This window comes from Megalopta genalis, chromosome 4 (genome assembly GCF_051020955.1).
Source record: "Megalopta genalis isolate 19385.01 chromosome 4, iyMegGena1_principal, whole genome shotgun sequence".
NCBI lineage: Eukaryota > Metazoa > Arthropoda > Insecta > Hymenoptera > Halictidae > Megalopta > Megalopta genalis.
The window spans coordinates 4,736,997-4,755,042 of NC_135016.1; the positions used below are offsets into that span (position 1 = coordinate 4,736,997).

General features: G+C 50.8%; 1 protein-coding gene across 5 annotated transcripts in view; it reads right to left on the reverse strand.

The window, feature by feature from the left end:
* SoxN (SRY-box transcription factor soxNeuro) overlaps positions 1 to 17,953 on the reverse strand; it is a 149,088-nt gene extending 131,135 nt beyond the window's left edge. For 4 of the 5 annotated variants that reach the window (XR_004490725.2, XR_004490724.2, XM_033474332.2 and 1 more), the window contains exon 1: positions 15,070 to 17,953. Coding sequence is in view for 3 of the 5 variants with exons in the window: in XM_033474332.2 (XP_033330223.1) it covers positions 15,070 to 16,448 (1,379 nt within the window). In the remaining 2 variants the exon portion in view is untranslated. Of the gene's footprint in view, positions 1 to 10,238; positions 13,149 to 15,069 lie in introns of those variants that run through there. The other variant, XM_033474333.2, reaches the window with a different exon arrangement.
* Positions 17,954 to 18,046: the final 93 nt, after the last annotated feature.

Consider the following 18,046-nt stretch of genomic DNA (forward strand, 5'->3'; position numbering starts at 1 on the left):
CGTGCCGGTCGCGGCTCTCACATGCGAATCGAGCATTAGGGGGGCTTGCGGCGATCGCGAAACCGACTTCGACCTGGCCGGCTCTCCTCCTGTTTTCGTTTCGGGACGATAAACTCAGGGGCGGACGGCGTGTGTGCGCGGCCTCGCCACGCCGTTCGGCGAGCACATCGGCCGAGGTCCGGGTTATCGGCCGGGACACCGGTTTATCAGTGGCTGCCCGCGGCCCGGCTGAAAAATCACCGGCCGGAAAATAATTGTTAAGTGCTTTATTAGCGCAATAACGCACGTCTGGGGTGTGGAAACGGAGCCAGCGAGGGGAGATAGCGAGCCCACGCCCGCCACCGGGAGCCACCTTCGCGATTTATGGCACCCGGCCTGGCCACCTCTCCGGTCTCCCTTGTCCGGCCACCAGGTTTTTCGCTTTTCCTTTGTCCGACAGCTACCAAACTCGCCGCCAAGGGAGCTCCGTTGTTTGTTGCCGTTGAGAACGATTGCCGCTAATCGAGCCGTTTCGTAATTCCTGATACCGAGTGGACCGTGCTCCGGCTCCGACGAGCATCTGCTCGCTGCTTCGCGAGATCTGCCGTGTTTCAACGGACACTTTGTTTTAACCCTTGTCATTCGTTGGTCGAAGATCTTCGTTAAACGAACAGATTGTCCGAATCCGTTGCAAGCGACGCGATAGCTACTTCGGAGTTTCTTTCTTTAACTCACGACCGGACTGCCAATTACTGCCAATTACTGCCAATTATTGTTCCAGCAGATATTGTATATTTTCAAGTTAACCCTTTGCACTCGAAGCCATATTTTAATTGTAAATCTAAAATAATTTTTCCGACTTAGAGCATCTCCATTTTATACGGCAAAGTGCGTTTTATGCATACTAAAATTGAGTATCGTGACTCATACAACAGTTACACTTTCGACAATTTTTTAAATCTAAACTTTGTTGATTTAAAAATGATCTTGGAACGTGATATAGCAATTTTAGTGGTGCCTCAGAATCACCACTTGAGGGCAAAGAGTTAGTAAGTGCAAGTAAATTTACGTCCGAACTCTGCAAGCCTGGTACGTTAATAAACAATTAAATTAATTTTTAAATTGTCTCTACATTTTTAATTGGCAGAATTACTTGAATTTTTAATGCCTTTCGCGGCCACCATAATCCGGTCAAGGGTTAATAATCTCGGAAGAACGAGCACGATTCGTCGACAGTTTCCTATCTCTCTAATCTTCCCAGGGTTTTAAATCGCAGCTCCTCATTTCTGCCACAAAATGCATCGAATCGTCTATCTACTTGCCACTCCAACTGTTCATTAAAACAAACGTTGATCGAGTTTCGAGCAGAATTACCTTCGGACATAGACAACTGCTGGCCACGTTCGACCAGCCAATGAATATCCAGAAACAATATTCAACGAACCGTGTATCGATCGCCTGACAGACGCGCATAGATCGACGAGGATTACTTAATCGTTTCAATGGTCGTTTTAATATTCGTCCCGTAATTTCCATCGCGTGTCGCAGATCGACTCAACCATTACCCTAAGCGTAGCCCCGCAGAGAAAAGCATTGCATGCGTGCGCATCTTGCACACGTCAGAGATCTTAACATTTCCATCGTCGATTCTCGAGACCTGCATGGTCCACACGTGTCCCTATTGGAAGGGGTGAGGGGTCAATCGGGAAAGTGACAGGCCCTTGGAAAAGGGTTCACCGGTATGTTTACCGTCCCAACATTGTCCCGCATCGGGAACACGCTCGCGTCAAGATCGGCCGGTTTAACTGATCGGCGTGTGGCAGTCGGGGGTGACGAGGGTCTTCGGACGCGTTGCGATCAGGAGAAGGCAAACAGGACGCTAACCGCTAGAAAACCTGAGCTACCAGCCTCCGGAGTTTAGATTCTAAACCGCCGCGCCCTCTGAATCGCGGCGACCTCCGGGCGATACCGCCGTCTCTTGATTAAAAAGCGAGGAACGAGCGGACGAGCTAGCGGTTCTCTCTCGGAGGAGGAACGGGCGGGCCCCGCGCCCAGGAAATGGGTCAACGTTCTCGCGAGGGGGCAATAAATACCAAGGGAACGGCGTAATTTTCGGGGGCACCGGGATTCGGTCGTGGTTAATTTCACCGGGGACGATCCGAGAATAAAACCGAGCGAGGCGGGAGGAGGTGGTAGACCGGTGTGGATCGCGAGTGGTGAGATCAGCGGCGTGGAGAGGAGAGGAGAGACGGAACCCGTCCCGGAGAGGTTTTGTCCCCGTATATCGGGTGCCGCGATCCCGGTGGTTGCCAGTCGAACCGGTGGTGCTATTAACGACATTAACGCTACTCCGGGCAAACACGGCCCTATATCATTCCTACGGGGCCTACGGAATAATAAACAATAAATTCCGGTGAAATACGGCGTCGAACAAGCGTAACCCATTTGTTTGCGATAAACTGACCCCGCAAGCTAGTCGAAACCAGTCTGCGCCAACGATCCTGTCTCCCGGGGACCCACACTCGGCCCCCTTGCGGCCACCAACCCCCTTCGGGAAAGAAAACGGCCGCAGGAATGCCTCCCGAGGGAGGATTATCAATTCTCGACCGCTGCGAATCGAACCTCCTAGCTCGCAAGTGGCGTAAGTCCCGTTTTCGGGACCGTAGCCTTATTGTAAGAAAATAAAGCGGAGAAATAGTAATTACACGGTAACATCGTTTATTAACGCTTTGTCTGCCGGACCAACGGTCTCGAAAATTTCATACAATTAAAGTAATGTAATCATATTGAAATTTAAACGCCAAGTCACGCGATATCGTCGTAGAATGTTGATGTGAATGTCCAGAAATTTTAAATGGTATATAATATTATACATAAAATACAATTTCCGCAAACTTTGAGTAACCCCTTGATGATCCCTTAATTATTCAGTTCGAAGATAATAATAATACCGTCGAGATGCTTATCGATAGCTCTTGCAGAAATAAAAGTTGTTCGTATCGATCGCAACGAGCTGGAATCGAGTAGATACGATATTTCTGCTTTCAACGCGCGCGTCCGGTGCGCGCCGTTTTCACCTGCTCCATTTCGTCGGGGTCGCATAAATTCCGTCGGAACAAAAATTTGTTGCGAATCGAACGGTTCCCGGGCACGAAGGCCGGTTCGCGGATTAAAGAACTTAATAAGCGGTCGATTAAAAATGCAACTCGGACGCGAAACGCAAAAAGAAGCAGCGCCCGCCGCGCGGGCCCCGTCCCGAAGTTGCCCGCAAAAATACGATCGCGCGTACGTTATCGTGCCAATTAACAAATTGGAGGGACCAACTGGATTCCCGATGACGGCCGTTCGTTGCCATAACTGTCCTGCTCGTGCCATAAACACGGGTACCGTCGAAAAACGACCACGACGCTGTTGGCCGGCCATGGGCGCGGAAACGTGGGCCGATGCCTGATGCGAGAGGCCCTCGGGACTACGGGGGACCGAATATCGGTACCCGAATTATGCGAGGACGTTGAGTCGCTTATACAAAGTGAGCAAAGACGTTTAATCGGCGTCGCAATTAACGGAACAACTTCTGGGAAGTTGAATCCGTCCGGGCGCTCTCCACCGAGCCGAGGAAATGGTACCGATAAAGCAGCCTTAAAAAAAGATTCGTCTCGAAGCCGATATCTATTTATCAGCCTGCAAAATATGCTGCTGTTCAGACGCTATGCTGCAGAATTCGTCAATAACGTTTCCCCAAAAATGGCACCAAACTATTCTGCTTTATTCCAAAGAATTCGTGCGACCGCTAATTATTCCTTTTCTATTTAACGATTTGATTGCCACGTCAACCAAGTTTGAAAATTAATTTCTAGGCTAATCTGTTACATCTTCTCAACTTTATTAGCTCCTGCGAAACGCAATTGCGTCGAGACTGTATTTGTTGTTACATACAAATTTAACTTCTCAATTTTAATTTGGTAAAATAAATGACCTTAAACGAGTAGCACTTAAATATTTTTTAGAATTCTATGTATCAATTTATATACACAGAGGTTCGACTATGCTGTCCTATCTTCTCGATAAAAATGACTACGCATAATTTATAAAGCTTCTGACTGGATTTGAAGAAATCTTCGCGCGAACGCAACGGTAAGGTCCATCAGCTAATTGCCAGGCCGTAGAAAAACGGCACCGCGATGAATCTTGCACCGGGATCACGCACCGGGACCCAGGGTGAATCCTTCGGCCAAGGGAGACCCCGGGTTATTGGCTGGTAAAGCTTACTTGAACGTTAATAACAAGGTCGTTTCACACCGGATACTCGATTGCACGATGGCAGCCTGCCAATATCCCTGCGCGGCTCCATAAGGAGTGCGTTTTAGGTAATTGGCCGTGAATATTATCTTACTCGGGGGTTAGTCGAGCCAGCGGAGTCGGGTAAGGGAGAGCAGGCCTCGCGATACCTTGGCGAACCGGTGAGGGGATTTTTTCCACGATGAAATGCGACACTGACATCGAAACTTCCTCCGATCCCTCAGCAAATCAGCTTGACACGTGATCGAATGCTCGAGCCCAACGAGCACGCAACATTGAAGACGATTCTTCACCCTTGAGAATTTTAATCAGCGCAAATTGACGCATCGGCGTTCCTAGTTTTTCAATTAATCTCTCCGCTGTTTTAACCCTTTCGCGCCGAGCGTCGCATATACGCGGCATCGAAATGAAGTGTATACATAAATGAAGTGTAGGAAAAATGATAAAAGAACGGATTCGCGGTACGAGTGCGAAGATTGCGATGTCGGCCTTTGTATAGATCCTTGCTTTCAAATATATCTCACAGAATTATATTATTAATTTTTACATATTGTTATATATATATATGTTTTAATAATTTTCGCCTCGTTATTAATTATATTAAACATTTAATCGTTAGGCTTTGTAATTATATAAATACCTATGTTACCTATAATTTTGTGAGTCTTCTTAAATGAAAAATGTAAATATACTTGTTACATTAGAGCAATGATTGTTTTATTCGGCACAGTTATTATCTAGGACTTGGGACAACATATATACAGAAACCACGCGCACTGTGCATATTTCTGGGAGTTCGGCGGATGGAGCTGCCGTAGCGAAAGGGTTAAAAGACACACCCACTCGTTCCTGCCACGAGTGCATCAAATCCGGAATCTAGTTATTGCTAATAAATCGTTTCTTTTTAAATCATCTAACGTTAGTTTCGTCGACAACATCGTTTCAGCGAGTCTTCACATAGAAATTATTTATTTCTAGATGAACAACGTCCAAGGTATAATTAACCGTAAACGATTCAGAGCATCGCTCTTCTCACCTGATTCGCGGATGGTTAATCGTTTCGTTGGACGTCGCTTTGCCCGGCGCTTTCTAAAAAGGAAACGTCGCTGGCGATCGAGGATCCTGGTTGCCGGCAGTGTCTCCGAGACCCGGAGATTTTTCATATACCAATTACAAGCGATTCCGAAGTGTTCGCGCGGCAGATACGCCCCTACCTGCCACGTCTCGGCGTGATTCAGGGGCTCGCCGGCCGGCATTCCGGCGTCGCGGCTGGTTAAAATTCCCGGCCGAAAGTTCGTACGTTTCAATTAGAGAGTTTTTCTATTCCGGCCGCGGAGGAGTTACGGCGTAGGGCGTCCGGGGCGTCGAGATTAATCACGCGGCGGAGTGTTCTTGGCCGGCAATTAATTAAACGGTCACGGGTTAGCAATAGGGGCTCTCTATTCACGAGATAGCTTTATCAATGCCGTTCCCTTTGCCACCGTGGCGTCTCGCTGGTACCCGGCCCCGCGACCGAGAAAATTCCTCGCTAATGTATGCGCAAACATCCCCCGGGCCGTGCCGGACCGGGCCGGGCCGGGCCGGGCCGGCTTGTAAATCAGCCGAGAAACAGAGTCAGGTGCGAGACGCCGCGGCCGGGCCGCGCCGCGTGGGCGTGCGAGCTTAGACGTTCGCAAGACGCATGAGTACACACCGCGTCGCTTTCGGGAAAGTTATATATGCCCGGTGGAAATGAATTCCCCCGGCCCGAGGAACACGGGCTCCTCCAAAGAGTTATAAGCTCGCTTGCGGATGCCCGGATTTTTCCGGCAGCCGTCGGCCAACGGCCGAGCAGAGCCGAAAAATCGTTCCGTCCGGCCGATCGCTCGTAATTTATTAACCCAGGCTACGCAGAACCGGCTGCCCCCGGGAAAAACGGCCGTTTAATCGGCGACGATTATGCACGCGGTTTTTGTCGCGCGCCGGTGATTTGAACGACCGCGGAAGAAGGCGGCCGACGCGTTAAATTCCTGTACTCGGGGATCCCGCAAATCGTTTGCCATTTACGCCCTATTCGTGTTTTCGGTTCTTCGTCGATCCGCCGATTGTTTTAGAGCTTCGCCGTTAGCCGGAACTGCGACGTTCGTGTCTAACCCTTTGCAGTCGGCGCCGTTTCAAACCGTGATACGGTTGCAGTTTGTGGAACATGTTTTAGGATTTTCATTTTATACAATATTGCATTTTGTACGTACGAAGAATTAAATTTTGTGATTCTTGTAACAATTATCGTTTTTTCGCTCAAAGATATTTTGACGCTAGATCCGAGACATTTTTCGTGACCCGCGGTACAGCAATGTCTCCCTTACTGACGCTCAGATTGTCCACTAAATTGGATAATTAGGGAAGAGGAGCCACGATTATTCGAGCCTTGCGGCTCGTTTTTATAATTGTGGACAATTTAAAGCTATAAAAATAAACCGCAAGCCTCGAATAATCGTATCTCCTCTTCCCAAATTGTTCATTTTCGTGCACAATCTGGGCGTCAATTAGAGAGACATTACTATATTTCCATTTGATACGATTTAGTATATTTTATGCGCACGAAATTGTGTCTATTGTCTAGTACAATATTAGTATTTTTAACAGTTTCTATTTCAAATATAAACCAAATCGATAACGTTAAAATGATTTCGAAACGTGATACAACGATTTTTAATGACGACTTGATGTCGCCCCTAGACTGCAAAGACTCGATCTCCGACTGCTACGTCGCTGTACATAAAGATCGGACAAAATCAAACCAATTTATTCAATAATCCAAGAACGAGAAGAACGGTGTCAATTCTCCCAAACTTTTGTGCCCGATTTTACGGATTTATACGACGACGTTAGACCGTTAAGGGTTGAATAAAGTTCGCGTTGCTTAACCGATCGCGATGAAACTAATTCGCGCGTAACGAGTCAGACCCGCGGAAACATGGCAATTCGTAGTAAACATGTCGAAGAATGTTGCTTCGATATTCCAGAATGAATCGAATGTATGAAATCGACAGCCGAAATCGCGGCAACGTTGGACTCCGTCGACCGCGATCAAGATCATCGGTGTTTACGGTATAGGACGCGTGGATCCCCGATCGCGGTGTAACGGTAGCTGGCCCGAGATCGATCCTATCGGTCGTGCTCGCAGGCAGGTCGAATCGATTTGCATCGGGAAGAAGTCGAGGCGGTTTGCCGCGGTTTTAATTGAATCGGTGGCCGGTGCGGATCGCGGGCGGTCCGCCCGGGCAGAAAGGATCGCGCGGCGGCAGCAGCTGTTCCGATCGCCATTACCGTAACAAACAAGTGCTCCTTATCGAGCGTTTATTGCACGTCGCGTCGCGGAGTAATAGCTTGATATTGCATCGTTCCCGAGACCGATAAAACCGGCGTGCCGACCGCGCCAGATAACGGCCGGCGACCGCGTATGCAAAACACCCGACGAAAATTAATCGGCCGGCCACGCTAGTCCAGATCTTCGTGTTTCTGTCTTTTGACTGCCGATATATCGGAGATAGGAATCTCCTCCGGATAAATGCAGATAACGCTCGGATAATTAACGATAATCTTACGCGAGCTCTCTAATCTCTCTCTCTTTCTCTCTGTACATATGTCTGTCTCTCTCTCTCTCTCTCTCTCTCGCTCCCTCGTCCGAGGCTACGCGGCAACGTGATTTTTTATTACGAAGCGACAGGCTTCTCTCTGTTTGCCTCGGACAACGATTGACGTTTCGGATCAATTGCGTCAGGATACTCTACCTGTTCGCTGCGAAGCGGAAGATCGAAATCTAAGGGGAATAAATGCGAGGAGACAAGACGAATGCTACTGTTAGAGAGCCGATGGCGTGCGCGAGGCTTGATTCATCGCTTGCATTAATAAATACACTGACGGATAGCTATTTGCACATTTGCCCGATCGGCGGATCTTATCGGCGCCCGCTCCGAGTGCTTTTTAACGGTGTACGATACCGAGAGAGAAGCGAACAACCGCCGCCTCTCTAGAGGTTTCGCCGCGATTTTTCAACCGGTGGTCCGGTTTTTAATAGTCAAATTATGAGCGCTGCCAGCGCAGATTTATCCGCCGGCTGGTTTTATTCATCGACGCTGCGCGCGCGCGCGCGACTGTCGCGAGAAGCTTTACACCTGGAAATCTCGCTCGATTTTAACGGCATTCCGGCGTTCTTTGTCTAACGCTCGAAATGGCGAGGCGAGGTCCCGTTTGGCACCGTAGTATCAAGCGTTTGCATATTCTCGCAAACTATAAATATGAATATTAAATTATACATACTAAATACGTAAACATATAAACGTTGAATTATAAATATATTCATTGAAATTTTTGTACAAATATCACCAAAAATGTAAAAGTCACTTCGAGCCTACGATTCTGTGGCTGCGAGGAAGCGAATCCTGTAGATCGCGTGATTATTTCGAGTCCGTAGAATTTGTGTATGCTGTATGCCGCACAGTTCAATCACCGCGTTCGCTAACATTTTTTGCAATTGTGAATCGCGCAGCGTTCTTCCTTACAGCCACAGAATTGCTCACTGTGGATATATTTCAATCGTTTCTCTACACATTATTTTACTCTTTATTAATGAACTACGTATTAGCCACTGTATTACGTGTATATAATAATGAAAATACTTACGAGCAGCATTGTTATCAGCAAGCGGGAGATCCGATCGGCTGTGTCAACAAGAGAGATCGGAACGGTGTACGCTCTCGTTGACACGACGTAAACAGAAGCGCACGAAACCCATGCAAAGCTGGATCGGATCAGCCTTTAAGGAGAGATCGCATGCGTGGTCGTGCAAAGCGAGAAAGGAGGAGAAAGGAAGAAAAGAGGAAAGGAAGTAAGTAAGAAGAACGAACGAAAGAAAGAAGCGTGAAGCGCGCGAAGCGGCATGTGGCGGTCGAAACGAGCGGACACAGGACGGCGAATAGTAGGAGAGTAGCCGTTCGAGGAAAGTCGGGCCGCGGCGGGCTTCGCGGGCCGCTCCTGCCTGGCTCGCGGTCTCGTCCTCGTGGGGCGTGAAACACTTGAAAATCCCGGTTATGCAAAACATAGGAAAACGGCCCTCTCGAGGCCAGGACGTTAGGTGGAACACGTAATTGAAAGCACTTTAGAGACCCTACGCGCCGAGGAGAGAGAGTGCACGCACAACGAGCACTCGCATTTGCATTCAGTGGCGGAGGGAATGCCTTTTAACCGAAATGACTGCCGTGTGTATGACAAACGCCAGGTTTATGTGCCGGAACGATGGGAATATTTATTGGCGCGAATTAATGTCTCCGCTCGTCCGTGCCCGGACGTTATATTTATTGGGACATTTCGACGCGGCGCGTCGAGCCCGCTTGGAAAAAACCGAGAGGAGGCCCATTGAAAAAGGGCACGCGGCAGAGGAAACGGGCCCTGTCGCGTCGCGTCGCGTTCGAAGGGCCCGTCCGAGGGTAGGAGGGACACACAAGTCCGGACAGTTTCGCCGCGAATTGATGCCTTCTTCGCGGTTGTCTCATCCCTATCGTCAACGTTTCCACGCTGATAGTATTTCTCGCGGATGACTTTAAGGCTCCATAAACGCGGGGGCACCGAGAAATCTTCTGGCAGAGGGATCTAATAAATCGCAGTGAAAGAGAGCTCTCTCTCTCTCTCTCTTTTTCTTTCTTTTCCCGCCTCCAGTTCGGTTGGAAGATCGCCGCGCGAATTTTTCCCGCGATTTCCCGTCGCGAGATCTCGCAGAGAACGGTGGAACAGAAGAACAGAGAATCGAAAGAATTTGTTGGAGCGATCGCATGCAAAGACACGCTCAAAAACGCACGCGGCACGGAGCAAAATCGCGCGGCGCGTCGCGTTTTCCGTGTTCGTAGGTTTACAAGTTTACATTTCGTTTCGAGCGTTCGACGACGCAATGTGAGGTGGCGAGATAAAGAATCAACACAGAATTTGGATGCACTTAATTTATATATATATATATAATATGTATATATATAACTCATTGCCGCGGCGACTCGTTCGCCGCTGCGAACGTATGTACACGTTACAGAGTTTCATGTGAAATTATAAACATCACGGGCTCCGGATTACTGGATCATTTTGTACAATGAGCTTCCTTGGACCGTCTCTCACTCGCCTCTATTTGTTCGCGCGCTAAGCGTGGACTGACTATCGTTCGAATTGATGATTCTGCTCGGCTGCGACGATCCACCGCGCGGTTCCTGGATCCTCGATCGCGGTCTCGAAACTACGGCGCGCACGAGAAACTTCGGTCAAGGTAATAACATTCTACAAAAGTAGATTCAAGGTACTCATACAGGTCCACCTGTTCACCAGCCGATCCACGGATCACTGGAGTTTGGAGATCGTTCTTGACTATCGTGGCGGAGACTCGACAAATATTTGCACAATATAAACTAGACTTTATAAATGCTAATTAATTTAATTAAACGACGCGCGTCGGAATCCGCCACGACAGATAAGGCTCGTTCGCGAATGAAAGGCGGCTCGTTCGAATGCAGGAAGATTCGGCTTCCTCCACAAATAAATAGAAAATTCGATGCATTCTCCGGGTGAACAGGTCGATTAAAAAAATTCGGTTTAGAAGTTTCCCGCGCCGCCGTTCGATCGAGGATCGAAGAGTGATCGCGTCGCAGCGAGCGGACGCGTTTCGAAACAGATCTCGAGGATCCTGGACCTAGTCGAAATGTGAATCGAGTGACGAATCGCAACAGTTACAGTAATTATAATAATAGCAAATGAAAAGATGATGACGACGATACTAATTAAAAAAGAAAAACGAAAATCATATAGAATTAATAGTAATAATATTTATTATAATTAAACCGTAATAATAGTTTTTAAAGATCACTGTCGGTGATAGCAAATGAAAAGTAGTAAACATTAATGATAGGCGTTCTTCGGTTTGCGCGGCTGTTTTTTTCGGGCACGAGCCACGAATTTCTTCGATCATCTTCTTCTCGCGTGACCGACCGACACGGGCTTTTCGTATGTACAAGGAGCTTGGTGGTTGATCGTAACTACTTTGTAACTACCGATTCCTAAACCACTGGTCAATGTAATTTTGTTTTACGTCAATGACGAGGTTGAATCTCTTGAAAGTTTCAACAATTTTCACTTTAATTTAAAGCGCATTAAACGGTAAAGTTCATGTAAAACTTCCCGACTGAAACATTTTCATAGCGTCAGGAATTATAAAAGCTGGCTTTTGCAATTCTAGTGCTTTAAACGCGGTGGAGGAACCGGGGCTCGATCAACGACCAATCGACGCATTCGCCCGTGTATACGTAGGTACAAGGGTATCTTCTCCGTGGAAAAGTGCGGGACCACTTTTCCAGTGAGACGATGTTCGCAATAAATACTGTTCAATTTTTCATTCTCTCTCTCTCCCTCTCACTCTCTCATACGCTCACTCTCATTCTCTCTCTCTCTTTCTCTCCGGTCATCGTCCATACACAAACACTTCGATTCACCAGGAACGTCGTCCATCGAGTTTTTTGGACTCGTCTCCCCGCATACGCTCATGCGTCCAGATTCGGGTCCTCGCTCTCGCATACGATCTTTCGCCCGACTTCGTTGTCCCGTCTGTTTTCCGTCGCTAATTGAAACAATCCTAGAGCGACTCGGCTCGTCTTGGCGCGACAAGAGGAGGTCGCGCGCGCGATTCGACGCCGACGGAGGTCGAACGGATCGTCGTCGTTCTAAATCGATGCGGAGAGAAACAAAAATATATTGCTAAAACGGAAAATATAATACACGTGTCTCTCCATCTAATACTTCGTTATACCTACATATATATATATATATATATAAATATCATACATTGGGCGAACATGCGATACGCATATAAATATACATTTTATGTTTATCATACATTTGTACATAACAACACACGATATACATTTATATGCGTATACGTTCGTGCGAAGCCGCGACACATCTAGCCAACTGCACACTATCTCGACTCCCATCATCCACCGTGTTCGATTCAATCTTTCTCTCTTTCTGTCACTCTCCCTTTCTCACCATTTTTTTTTCTTCTCTTACCGTCGACCATTCTCGAACTTCCCTCACGGCTATACCCTGGATATTTCATCTTACACGCGTGCTATGCTGTGCAGCGTTCGTTTATCACAGTGAGTTTTCTTCTTCTCTCGCTCTCTCTCTCTCTCTCTCTCTCTCTCGCTCTCTCTCTCTCTCGCTCTCTCTCTCTCTCTCTCTCTCTCACGTCCTTTCTTACTCTCTTTCTGTCACACATATAATACACTTCGAGAAGGATCGTCCCTCGGCGGTCCGATCTATTCGTTCGCACGTCGATTTCTAATCGAGGAAAAGGGAACGATCCCTAACGGGGTCCGAACGCGACGCAAAGGGGGAAGGGGGGAGGTCGGGCTTGCGGCTCGTCCCCGTCGAGAGGGCGTGGGGGCCGCAACGAACGATTCGTCGCAAGCTGGGGAACCGTCGGTTAGCTTCTGGACACGGGTTCCCTCGAATCCCGCGTGATTTTGTTCGACGCGATCGTTTCTCGTCGCTCGTTTCTCGGCTCGCTGCGTCTTCTTCGTCCGGCGTTGTTCGATCCGTCTGTTGTAGATCGGCAGAGAATTGGCGTCGGTTTCCAATCGACGGGTTTCCAATCCGGTCCACTCACACCTCCGTGTCCCAAGGTTGCGAGAAATCGATCTCGAGTTCTTGCCTCGGCCCCCACGTCTCCCATTAGCGGTCTATCATTCTCACCCGTATTAATTTTTGCTCTCACGAGAAAGGTCTCTCATTCTCGAGCTCGTCTTCTCGCGCTTGTACGCAGCCTTCCGTCCAAGTTCGTGTGACTCTAAGCTATCCTACGAGGTTATGGTTTCTGCGTTAGCTTTTTAGGGACTGATTTGGCTCCGATGGTTATTTTGGTCGGTTGTCCGGAGGTTGAGTCAGACGAAGACGCGGCCGGTCGATCGATCGATCGATCGATCGATCGATCTCTGTTTCCGCTCGGCCAACGGCGCGCGGTTCGAGACGAACTGCCGAAATCGAAGCGGGAACGGACGCGGACGCGGGCTTCTGTTGACTCAGCCTACGGGCTCGTACGACGCTTTAAGCTCGGAATTTATCACCGAGCCCGGCGGGGCGGGCTTCGCCATAAATTCGGAGTTTAAATCGCTCGAAATTTCCCTACGTTCTGGACCCTGAGAGTAGACCGCGCGGAAACTGATATTACTCGGAACACCGGAAACCGAACCCGATCTTCGCCGGCGACCGAGACGGCGCGCGATGGTCGCGCGGGCAAATCGTACAGAAGAGCGATCCAACGAGAATAGGATCGGCTCGATCGGACCCGAGCAAAGCGGAAATCGATCCGCGAGAGGCGAAATCACCGGGAAAGCAGTCGCTCTCGTCTGCTGCTGTTCGTCGCGGATCGTCCGGCCGACGGATCCGAGCGTGGGATCCTGTCCGCTCGAAACAGATCTAAGGACAATCTTCCAACCATACCGAGGCGGAGGGACGCGGAAGAATGGGGGTACGCCCTTTAACCGGTGCGAAGGGCGAAAAGGAAAGATACGAGGGAGGATCGCATACCTACTAGAGTTGGCAAGCTTTTCTAATCGATCAGGGTGAGCCTGGAGAACCGATCAAACTAGCTCATGCGTTCCGCTCCGACGTCGTCGGCCCTCTCGCGCGCGCGGTCTCGTCGTCCGCCGTGCGAGCAGACGCCAAGCTGGGAAGAGGGGAGCCACTATGGGGGTGTCGGTGCTAATTGTTACACGTACTCAGGATTAATCATAGGGTCCAGAAGTGGAAATGTCGTCGCGACGGTGTTAGTATGCAAGTGGGCGCGACGCGCGCGGGGGTTAAATTGTGAAGCGTTACGAGTTTCGGCGGGGGCTGGTTGCGTGTCGCGAACCATGTCGGAGAGACCGATTTTCCGAGATCGTTCGCGACCGGTGCACGCCACGAACCCGACGACGCGGATCCGCGGGCGCACGCAAGCTGCGATGCGAACGGGAAGGATAAACCGGCTGTCCAGCAAACTAAACTACGGCCAAATCGTTTTGACACTAAAATGGAAATCGAGGACGGATCTCGTGAACCTAGGTTTATCCTACCCTCGCGAGGCTGGATGCGCGATCGAGAATCTTGCTCGGGGGAGATCTACTCGGAGAAAAACTATCGACCGATCGGCAGCTTGGAATCGCGGCCGCTTTTTACGGCGACGAATCGCGGTAAAACGTGCTCGCGAGACAACGATCTACGGTCCGATGCGAATCGAATCGAGCGTCGACGAATTCTGTGGTGGAACGCCGCGTGTCGGACACAGCTATCGCATTGAAAACATCCTCGTTTATTATTAATTCTGATCGCTGCTTCATTCTTCTTTTTCCAAATCTTACGAGCCAATCGAATTTGTTTCCAAGATTTTCTTTGCAGTAACATCCAATTCTATGTTCTATAACTGAACCCGTGCACGATCATGAATCTTTTTCTTAAATCGACACGCTTCGTTTCCCTCTTTCCAGCCACAGAACTTTCCCAAAGCGACAGACCGACTGTTTTACGTAAACCTGCAGGATCAGGAGATCTCTGTATCGGAAATCATCCGCTGGAATACGAAGCGAAACGTCGAAGACTCGATCGGTATGAAAAATCGGTTCCAAGCAGCCGAGCGGCGGGTTTGTTCGAGGAAAGATCGTCGATCGTCTGTTGCGTCTACGAGTGAGAACAGGGGGTGGGGCGGGGGGTATCGGTCTATAGCAATAGAAATCTGCTTACATATGAGTTAGAGGCGGAATGGCGGAGTGGTGCTGCCCGAGCGTGTCCGGCGAGGGTCCAGGCGAATAGACACCGGCACCGTGTTGCACGACCCCTTGGTCGACGCCCTGCGGCAGATACATGGAGATCATCTGCCTAAGATCGCCCTGGGTCTGCTGTGTCTGCTGCTGACCCATGTACTCCCGTTTGATGACCTGACCGCCGGCACCGGCCGTCGACGTCGCACCGGTCGGCGTCGGTGTGTGTATGCCGCCGCTCGCTGGACTCGTCGGCTCCGATTTTATGCTGCTACCGCTCGGACTGTGACTGGACATCTGGGAGCCGGGCTGAGCTTGGTGATACGGTGACGGCGATCCGCCTGGCACGGTGGTGTTGGTATACGTGGCGTACCCGTTCATGTAGTTGTTGATGGGGCTGGGACTGCCGCCGCCCATGTGATGTCCCATGTCGTACCTCGGGTACGTCGCTGAGGCAGCGGCGGCCGCGGCCGCCGCGCCGCCCATGTGGCTATTGTAGGCAACGTGCTGCTGGTACGCGGTCGCCGGGTCGTGCATCATGTACCCGTTGGGCATGTAGCCGTTCGGCATTTGGTAGACGTCACGGGGTAGCTGGGCCTGTTGTGGGCCGCCGGCGGCGCCGACCTGTCTCTGGTCCACTCCCAGCATCGCGCCGACACCGGCCACACCGCCGCCCAACGGGAACTTGTCCTTCTTCAGCAAGGTTTTTGTCTTGCGCCGCGGACGATACTTGTAGTCCGGGTGCTCCTTCATGTGCACCGCCCTGAGACGCTTCGCCTCGTCGATGAACGGCCGTTTCTCCGTCTCGCTGAGCAGCTTCCACTCGGCTCCCAGCCGCTTCGAGATCTCCGAGTTGTGCATCTTCGGGTTCTCCTGCGCCATCTTGCGCCGCTGACCCCTCGACCACACCATGAACGCGTTCATCGGCCTCTTCACGCGGTCGATGTTGTTGTTCTTGCTCGTATTGTTGTTGTTGTTCGGCGGCTGATGATGCTGCTGAGGCTGGGCCTGCTGTTGTTGCTGCTGGTGAGGATGATGCTGTTGCTGCTGTTGTCCCGCGGCCTGCTGCGCCATCGAGTGCATGCTCTGCTGCTGTTGCTGCTGTTGTTGTTGCTGCTGTTGCGCGGCCTGCATCGAAGCGTAGTGATGCTGCGCGCTCTGATGATGATGCTGCAGCCCGATCCCGAGGCCCCCGGCGCTCGGTGGACTGCCCGAGATAGCCGGACTGTGCACTATCGAGCCGATGGTGCCGTAAGGCGAGACCCCGGTATGGTGGCCCATCGGCGAGACACCCTGATGAGGGTGCGGTGGCATCTGACCGTGCAGGCTGCCGCCTTTCAGGTCCGTCTCCATCGTGAGCATGTCTTCCTCCCTGTGCCCGTACAGCTTGCCGCCCTTTCCTGGTACCGATCGACCACAAGAATAATCGACGGAACACGCCGACACGACGTCCTCGACTCTCGAACCGTCTCTTCGGCCGAGGGACTCGTCGAACGTCACCACCGCTGCTCCACCGTCGTTGGTCACTCTTCGGAAACCGAAACTGCGGTGAACACTACGCGGCCACGTAACCTGGGCTTCCTACCCGGGATATTGTCATGTGAACAGAAGCGGCTGCACCCTCGGACATACGTGGATCAACGGAACCAGCCTCCTTTGGACACCACTTGTTGGAATTATCGCTCCCGGCGACGCACTGTATGTATCCTTTACGGATACTCACTGAATTCTCACTTCTCGGCCCGTTGTATCAAGAAACAATGTCCTCATCGTCCTCTGTCCTGATTACGGATTAGTGTCACTAAATATACGGACGCGCACAATTCTCACCGGCAAACTCTAGAGTCAATCGAGCACACCGCGCACTGACGATCGATCATCGAATCCACGCATTCCTGGATCTTTTGTTCTCTCTCTTTCTCCGCGTGCGTCTCTCTTTCTCTCTCTCTCTCTCTCTCTCTCTCTCTCTCTCTCTCTCTCTCTCTCTCTGGTATTCGAGCGAGATTGGACACTCCGGTCTGTGTTGGTAATCACGAGGAGTCACCTCGATTGTTTGCTTCTCGTTCGGCTTCTCACCGTGGTACACACGTTGGTAGCAAAACACAGCTTGGATTTGATAGCGCGAGAGACCGAGTATCGGCAACGGTGATCCACAGTGTCCGACCGAGAACTGACGACGCACTGTCACTTTCTTCCCCTGGTAGCACGCTGTTCGCTCTCTCTCCCCCTCTCGCTGTTTAACCGTCTCTCTCTCTCTTTCTCTCTCTGTCTCACTTTTTCTCCCTCTCGCTCGAACCAGTCTCTCTTTCGGCTCGCTGGCTCGTGACTGGCTGCAGGCTCGCGATACGCTCGACGAATCGGATCGCGACGATCCAACGATACTGGCCCGCCGATCCGCCGCGAGATCGTTCCACGATCCTTCGAGCACACCCGCGATCGTACGCGCTTAATATCGTGTATCGCGGCGCTGGTCAACACCGCTCGGAACGACTGGTCCCGGCTGATCCTCGACGATCACTGTTATCCCGACGATCGTTGCCGTCGATAGCACTCCTTCCGTCCCACCGGATGGTACACGCGTGATCTGTCCTCCGGTAGCAGCGCGTGTGCCGCGCACGTTCCCTCATCCGCCTTGGCCTTGGGTACCACACGATCCACCGTACACCTTGCGCGAGCTGCACACGGCGAGTGTTCTCCGTGCGTGCGTGCGTGCGTGCGTGCGTGCGTGGTTCCGTATCTGCGTGCGGTTGCGTGCGTCCGTACGAGGAAGAAGAAGAAGGAGGAGAAGAAGAAGAAGAAATGGCACACACTACTAGCAGCGACCTCCACACTCCATGGAAGAACGAAACCGTCTGAGCATTTGTGGATTTCGCCTTGGGGTCCCACTCTCGGGGCTCACTTCCTGCCGAGGCGGCTGTCCCCTCCCCTCTCTGCTTCGCTCGCTCCGTGCTCTCCGCCCC